Source organism: Octopus bimaculoides, chromosome 28, assembly GCF_001194135.2.
Source record: "Octopus bimaculoides isolate UCB-OBI-ISO-001 chromosome 28, ASM119413v2, whole genome shotgun sequence".
NCBI lineage: Eukaryota > Metazoa > Mollusca > Cephalopoda > Octopoda > Octopodidae > Octopus > Octopus bimaculoides.
Genome location: NC_069008.1, coordinates 3,701,775 through 3,710,002, shown reverse-complemented (window position 1 = coordinate 3,710,002; position 8,228 = coordinate 3,701,775). Strand labels below are relative to the sequence as shown.

Below are 8,228 nucleotides of genomic sequence, written 5' to 3'. Positions count from 1 at the left end.
CTTGTTTCAGTCAATTGACTGTGGCCATGCTGGAGCACCGCCTTTAGTCGAGCAAATCGACCCTAGGACTTATTCTTTGGAAGCCTAGTACTTATTCTATCAGTCTCTTTTTGCCGAACCGCTAAGTTACGGGGACGTAAACACACCAACATCGGTTGTCAAGCGATGTTGGGGGGCAAACACATACACACATACATATATATATATACATATATACGACAGGCTTCTTTCAGTTTCCGTCTACCAAATCCACTCACAAGGCTTTGGTCGGCCCGAGGCTATAGTAGAAGACACTTGCCCAAGGTGCCACGCAGTGGGACTGAACCTGGAATCATGTGGTTGGTAAAAAAGCTACTTACCACACAGCCACTCCTACCTGGTGCTTTTTATGTGCTACCCTCAATAAAATCTGTGAGATGATACTTGCTCTACATGCAGCAAACTCAAACCCTGCTTCAATAAGACACTAATGGGGTCAATTAATACAAGCATCGAGACCTTGGGAGTGACTCTCCATTGACTTTGTTGGTCCCTTGACATCAACTACACAACACAGGTACTTGTTGGTAAAAGTCGATGAGTACTCAAGGTACCCATTTGCATACCCGTGCAAAGAGATGAGTACCAAAACAGTAATTTCCCACCTGATTGACCCCCTTTCATTGTTTGGATCATCAAGTTGTATCCCCTCTGACAGAGCAACCCAATTTGATAATAAGCAGCTCCAGTGTTTCTTTCATATGAACGGGACAAAACTAGAATGTGTCCCTATCGACCTCAAGGCAATGGCCAATGTGAAAGGACCAACAGAACCCCCAAGAAGACCATAAAGCAGATGTTTGTTTCTCCTTAAAAACAGTGAAAATCCATTTGCCTTAGTATCAAGATAGAATCTGAAATTCAGACAAATGTCAAACGAGGATAACTTTGAGATTATTTGAGCAACAAAATGAAAAGTGAAATTGTTTTAAAGAAGGCATATTTCTGAAAGCTACTCACATTTTTCTGATTGGGTAATTTGATGGTGATGTCAAATATCTTTTTATTGTCGTAATTGAATATGTCAGCATTGATTCCAATCTTGTTATTTTTCTTGCTAGCATCCGGCGTCAGTGCACACATGATGTTGCGTCGGTCCCGACCAGATTCTTGACTGCAGGTCACGACAGAGTTACGATGATGTGACATCAAAATGAGGGACACTTCTTTCTTCTCGGCTGTCTTTATACGAAGCTCAGCACCGACTTTCTGGTCATCTGCTTCTCCCCAACTAAATTCTCCCTTAGACATATACATGTTATGTGATTTCTTCCAGTTGATTTTTGTAGTCAAAACAGTATCGCCCTGGATCAGTGTGAAGGTGGTATGTCTGGAGACAGTAGCTCTTTCATCAGCATTCACATAGAACAAGATAATCTTAAATTGCTTCAGTTTGTCCACGCGATCCATGTGTAAGTCAATCTCGGTAGTAAGACTGTCACTTTTCCAGTCCATCTTGGCTGCATAGAACTGTCTAGGGAAGGTGGCACTAACTTTGAGCATTCTGTTTGAGTATAATTCAGCTGAAAAAGTCACATCTCTCAGATATCTGTATGGAGTTTTCACCTGAATGTTGATATCCTTCTGGCCATCTTTAAAAGACCCTTTACAGTTGATATTATATTTTCCATTTTTAAGATCTGCCTTGAAACCATAGTTACGATCTTGGAAGTTTACTTCCATCTTATAATTTGCAAGTTTGTTATTGCCACTTTCGAGATTACCAATGCTCTTGAAAGAGGTTTCTGTCAAAGAATGTTCGTATGTAATGGTGACATTTCCTGTCAGATTATAGTTGAGCACCCAATTTGATTTAAAGTTGTTCATATCCCATGGCTTGATCTTGAACGTCAGCTCAGCACGACCAGTATAAGGATCATCAAGTACAATGGAACCATCCACACCATTTGACAGACGTATAGTTGATATTATTGAACTCTTTCTGTTGTTAATGGTGATATCAAGTGAGGTAACAAGTATTTCCATTACAGGCTCAAATTGTAGTTTATAATTGAAGATGGCTCTTGTCTTCTCTGAAGAAGCCTTTAATTCTATACGGAATACAGCATTGCTTTTATCATCTAACCATCTAAGATTGAGCTCACTATTGAATTTATTATACTTAACTGTTGCTCGGATTTTACCATCTTTCGAATTGCCGGTATTATCGAACAGGAAGAGAAGCACTTTACCATTAGGCATGATTGTATGGAATTTAATTTGTTTGTATTTGTCATTTGAGGCTTCCAGTTTGTAAGTGTTTCCCTTGTTCAGTAGCTGGGCATTGATAGAAAATTCATTCATGTTGTCATTAAACTTTACATTCCCTTCAGCTGTGTTGCCAAAAGAAGAAAGGTTAACTGAAACTCCTGCCTTGTTAAAAGTAAAATGATATTCGTGGATGTCATTTTTATTCTGGAAACGCAACATGGCAGACGTCTTAGTCACTAGGATGTCAAGTTTTTGCTTACCCTGTCGAGTGGCGGTCATATTGAAGCTATTACTATCCTGGAAAGCAGTTAATTCATAAGTGCCATGGCTAAATACCAGCTTGGTTTCCATATTGGATGATTGGAAACCATTCATAATATTTGCCTTCAAAATGAACCATGGCAACATGATAGACAATGAGTATGAGTGAGTATCAATGTTTATAGATGAACTTAATGAATATTTATTTTGTTTCCCTTGTAACTGGGTGCTGAGAAGCATTTTTCTCATGTCACTGTCAAATTCCCATTTCATTTCAAAATTTGCCAAGTCAGCTGTAATGTCAGCATTGAAACCTTTCCAATAGTTTTCATTGGAAATCACACCTTTGAATTGCTTTTTGCCAATGTTCATACTCGTGAAAAACTTAAATTTCTGCAGTTCTCCTTCAAAGTCCATCTTCAATTTGAAACCTGGTGCACACATGTTCAGGTTTAATGTCTTGAAAGCTTTGTTTGACATTGTTAATTCATAGGCATCCTTGTCGTGCTGCAATTTGATTGTAATTTTGAACTTCTTCAATTTACCAGTAAGTGTACCTGTTAAATCATAAGTGGAAGTTGGAGTCTCCATCTTTCCTTTGAAAATCTTCTTTTGATCCACGGTTTTATAGGAACCATCTAGATTAAGTTTCTTCTCATTGTAAGTGGTTAAAACGTTCCCATCAATGCCATTTTTCTTGACATCAATACTCATCTTCATAACAAGATTGTGTTTTGGTGTGGAGAAGGTCAAAGATAAAGTCTTTGGCTTGGCATCCTTGTCAGTATAGACCACTTCAAACTTGAATTTTTTCAGTGAAATACTCACCATTCCATTTTCAATATTGTTGTTATCCCAATGGAACTGTATTTCACATGCAGGAGCACTGAGATCAACATTAATCTTTTTATGGTCTTTTACTACGGAAAGAATTAACTGCTTTTCAATGTTGTGATATTTGGCTTCAAGGTTCATTGTGAACATGTCCCAACCTCCGTTCTTTGTTAAGTCCATTTTTGAATTTATCAAAGGAGTTGCGACAGTGACTTCCAATAGTTTATCTTTGTTGGATACAGTGACTATGTATTTGTCAGTGTTGTGAGTGAAATCAGCTTGGAAGTTGAATGACGCCAAAGTACCTGAGAAGGTCAACATCAGTTCACTGGCGTCGGACGGAATGGAAAGTTTCAAGTCAAGTTTGGCCACGTGATCATTTGGATTGATGGTCATGTCAGCATTAAATTTCTTATCTCCTGGAGCTGTGAGTTGTAAACTGCCTTGCTTGCCATTTAACTTCATATGAGCTGTATACTGGTCCTTCTGTCTTATTTTGTAGGTTACGTTGGATGTCAATTCTGAGTTACTTTTAACAAGCTGAAACACCCAAGTTCTATCACGCACAGTCGCACTGAAATCAAGATCTGTGTTATGTTGGCCATTCTTCCAAGTGGACTTAAGCATGAATATATTGCCCGCCTTCATCTCTACATTAGAATCAAAATTCATCCAGTCTCCTCTGTGTGTGATATCAAACAAGAACTCATTGTACTTCCTGTGTAACGTGCTAACGGTTATCTTCACACTGAAATCTTTTAAACTTCTAATATTGTAAACAAGCTTGAAACTGGAGAATTTCTTAGAGTTCAGGAAGGTCTTAACGTTGATTGTGTCTTGTTTTTTTCCATCAATTTCCAATGACACAATTGCTTTCGCCTGTTTTATAGATTCAAACGGTGTTTCCAGTTCAGCTGAAGCCTCCAACATTTTATCTCTGGTCAAACTGGCTTTCAACTGTGTTTTTTCCAAATATGGCAATACTTTGACTGATGCATCTACCATAAAGTTCTTATTGTCTTGCTGAACAGAAAAGACCATGTCCATAAAATCTTCGCTCTCTACATTGAAAGAGAATGATTTCTTTGCAGCGTTGTTAAAAGACGTTTGCATCTTAATTTGTCTGCCGTCAGGAAGTCCGAAATTAGCATTTATTTTATGATTAGATGATTCTTTCTTATAGTTTCCAGATAACAGCAGGTTCTTTCCGTTATATCCCATTTGCAATTCGCTATCAATATTGTGATCAGATTGGAAATCAACAGCTGCACTGAATGTGATATCAGTGGAATCTGATTTAATTTCAGCATGAGATGTCTTCCTTGTACCAGACAGATTGAGGTTAAAGGAACCAGCGATCATTTTAGCATTATGGTCTGTCACTTCTACATTCACATCTACATTCCCTTTCGACCAGACAGAGTTGACAACCATCTTCAGTTGTGGTTTGTTGTTAAGTGTCACAGAGACATCAGCTTTCACATTTCCAGGCAAGTTCTTGGTAACAACAGTTGATATTGATCCTTGGTTTCTATTTTTATGGAGATTGCTGGTATAATTGAGCTTAATTGAAGATTCAGCATCGTTATGTTTCAATGAATATGTACTTTCAAGTCTGTGATTAGAAATTTTAACATTAACATCTCCGCTAAAAGTAATTTCTCTGTCATCTTTCTGCATGGCAAACTTGACATTTCCATTAGAATTATACATATCAAACATGAGGCTTGCATCTGTTGTTACCTGACGCCTATCTCTAGCATGATCCATTTTTATAAAAATAAGAGGATTTGGTTTGTTGTGGTTCACTTTGAACAGGGCACTTTTCTTGTTTGCACTATTTTTAAATAATAGTTCCATATCAGTTGGGATGCTATTTATTGATGAGTGATAATTGCAATCAAATTCTTGGATTGCCCAGTTGTAATTCAGGTCAGTTTGAATATCATTTTCATTTCCGTTGCTCCTCCATTGTATTTTTCTTCTATAAGATAATTGTTTATTATCGACTGTTTGTTCAATACTGTCAGAGTAACTTTTAAGAGCTTCAAATGGTGTTGCTAAGTCTATTTCGGTGGTCGTCTTTTGCCCATTGGTATTATGACGGCTTGCTGTAAACTTAAACTTTTTGGATGCATCTGATTCTAGTTCCAAATTCACCTCTCCGGTTGTATCTGCTCCATTCCTGTTATATTTAGATTTAGCTTTCAAATCAATTTTTTGGTTGCTTAAGGTGCCTTCATCAGCATGAAGCATAGAAAAACCATTATAATTGTTGTTACTCTTATTGACAGTGACTATCAGTTTAACATTTTTGTTGTTGGGAAACTTAACAGTGTTTTCTATATGGGAAACCTGAGGGGTATTTTTCAACATAGTTTCTATACTGGCACTTCGTCCTTTCTGCCATTGCACAGAAGCACTACTGTTATAAGTACTGCTGGTAAGCTGGTCAATTTTTACTTCTATTCCCATGTCTCTGTGAGGAGTATCCAGAGAAACTTTTCCCTCAGTTTTCTGAAGACCCTTAACTTTGACATTGCTGTAAAATATACCAGCTTTGCTTACTTTATTTGAAAGTTGCATTGCAGTAGAAATGTCTACTTTCCTCAGTGGCCAGATGTGAGTGTAGAAAAGTGTCCCGTTCATTTGGTAGTTGATCTGAAAAGACAAAAGATAAAGAAACAAGAGACATTAAAGGTTAGTAAAAATACCTTTCATTGTTGATTATTGCTAGATAAATCTATACAGGGGTTACGAATATTAACAAATGTTCTTATATAATTGAGGGAAGAAACTATACGAAAATGAAGTACTTTGTCACCAAAACGTACTTATGACATTTTCTTCATTTCTTATTGTTTTATGGGACAAAGTGGTGAGAAAGGCTCTTTGGATGCTGAGCTTCAGTGAGGAAATGACTGGGAGTTGTGGTGGTTTGCTGTAAATGAGAAGATACGTCAAGCTAAGTAAAACCCGCTGTCATCCATGCATACAGGCTTGTCTCTTACTGGTGCCAGTGTATTGGGTTATCCCATAAATAATGCAGTTTTTTTATACTTCTTTTATTTTTCAAAATTAAGATAAACAAAGTTCTTTTTTAATCTAAAATCTACTCTCCTTCATTTTCTACAATGCTCTTCCATCTATCTGGTAGACTTGCAAAGCCCCTCTTCCTAAATTCACTTGTCTGAGATGAAAAATACTCTTCTAGTATTGTTCTGACCTCTCTTATCACACAGCCGTGCCTATCACTTACATGGCTTGAATTCGATTTAATGGTGCTCAGGAAAGCCAGCTCCAGTGGTGAACTGGCTATTGACCATTGCTGAAGCCTATTAGGACTGTTGTTTCAGGTGGTTCATGCTGTCATGCATTCCATTTTTCTCAGTTTGCCTATAAAAACTTTCCTCCTGTTTGATCTTATTCTGCTGTGATTAAACAGACTGCTGGCAGTGTGAAAAGTGTGTGTGTGTGTGTGAGACCATCCACAATTACCACCATCGTCACCAGACACACCAGTATCAAAACCGATGCAACCAAATCCAATTTAAAACATCAGAAACCAACTTCAACATAAAAACCTCCACCACGACCGCCGCCAAGCAGTGTCACAATCCACCCAGAACGCTTACCTCTTCCATTCGAACAAAAATAAGTAAATTCAATGGCCACCCTTCTCTTACCTTTTTGGGGCTTTTAGCTGACACAAAAAAGCTGAACTCCCGTGCAATAGGTTTTATTTTGTAGTTAACAGCGGCGTTAAATTTCACGTTGTTGGTTGCTTTGTCTTTTGGGTTACCATAGGTGAAGTCACCGTTAACATCATAATGTCCTGGAGTTTTGGTCAATTTACCCTTAGCAGTGAAGCCTCTGTTTTTATTATTCTTATCTGAAAAGACTCTGTTAAAAATAGAAACGGAATGTCAATGAAAAGACAGAAGAAAAAATACAAAGATATTAATCATAATAATAATAATCCTTTCTACTGAAGGCACAAGACCTTCAAATTGCATCGACCCCAGTGTTTCATTCGTACCTAATTTATCAACCCCAAAAGACCTCAGGTGTCGGGTGGGTGGAGAGAGTTAATGTTGGAACTTTTTCTTTTTTTTTTTTTTATCATTATTTGACAGCAGAGGATGTTATACACAAAGAACGAAAGAGTTTTCACTCTTCTCCAAGGACATTTTGGCACAAAATTTAAAGTCAAAAATGAGAAATTGAAAATCTTAGAATGAAAAATTCGCCCCGAAAAGAGCAAAGTCTTGCCTAACTGCTTAGCTCAGCAAGGGCCCCAGTCAGCTTGGCTACTGAAATATCCAAAAATATTAACAGATAAAATAAAATTTTCAATGAAAATTAGACAAAAACTCAGCTTCTGAAGACACATCCTTCCGCTTTGAGAACCAATAATAATAATAATAATAATAATAATAGTAAATGCCTGGATGCAGTACCAGACAATGGTTCTCATGGTTTTTGATCTTAGCTCAATACCACAGATTTGCTTGTCAGTTGTTTGACCTTAACCAGTTGAGCATGTCCCTTGGTGGCTGACGATATGTGCATCTCTCAAATAGTGGGGGAGCATCATAGCCATGTGTTGAGAGGAATTCTTTGGGGTTTGAATAATTCACCTTTGGAAACATGGGTGTTTTGCTCAACATCCTTAAACAAACCTTATTCAGGGACCTTTTGAGCGGGATGGGCTACTCGACCTGGAGAAAATTCTAACTGGGCCCCATCTACAAGGTCATGCGCTGTTTATCTTGATATGAGACCACTATGTCGCGCACGTATGGTTGTGATGCACGTGCCTGGTGTACCCTTATCAGACGGGTGGTCATGATGGGTATACTGGGCTTTGTATATTTTACCCC

At 37.9% G+C, this 8,228-nt stretch overlaps 1 protein-coding gene across 1 annotated transcript in view; it reads right to left on the bottom strand.

The window, feature by feature from the left end:
• Positions 1-8,228, bottom strand: part of LOC128251177 (uncharacterized) — an 18,137-nt gene that overhangs the window by 6,661 nt on the left and 3,248 nt on the right. The window contains exons 3-4 of the mRNA XM_052977712.1: positions 7,032-7,248; positions 1,000-6,006 (exon numbers count right to left, since the gene is read on the bottom strand). Coding sequence (XP_052833672.1) covers positions 1,000-6,006; positions 7,032-7,248 — 5,224 coding nt within the window. The remainder of the gene's footprint in view (positions 1-999; positions 6,007-7,031; positions 7,249-8,228) is intronic.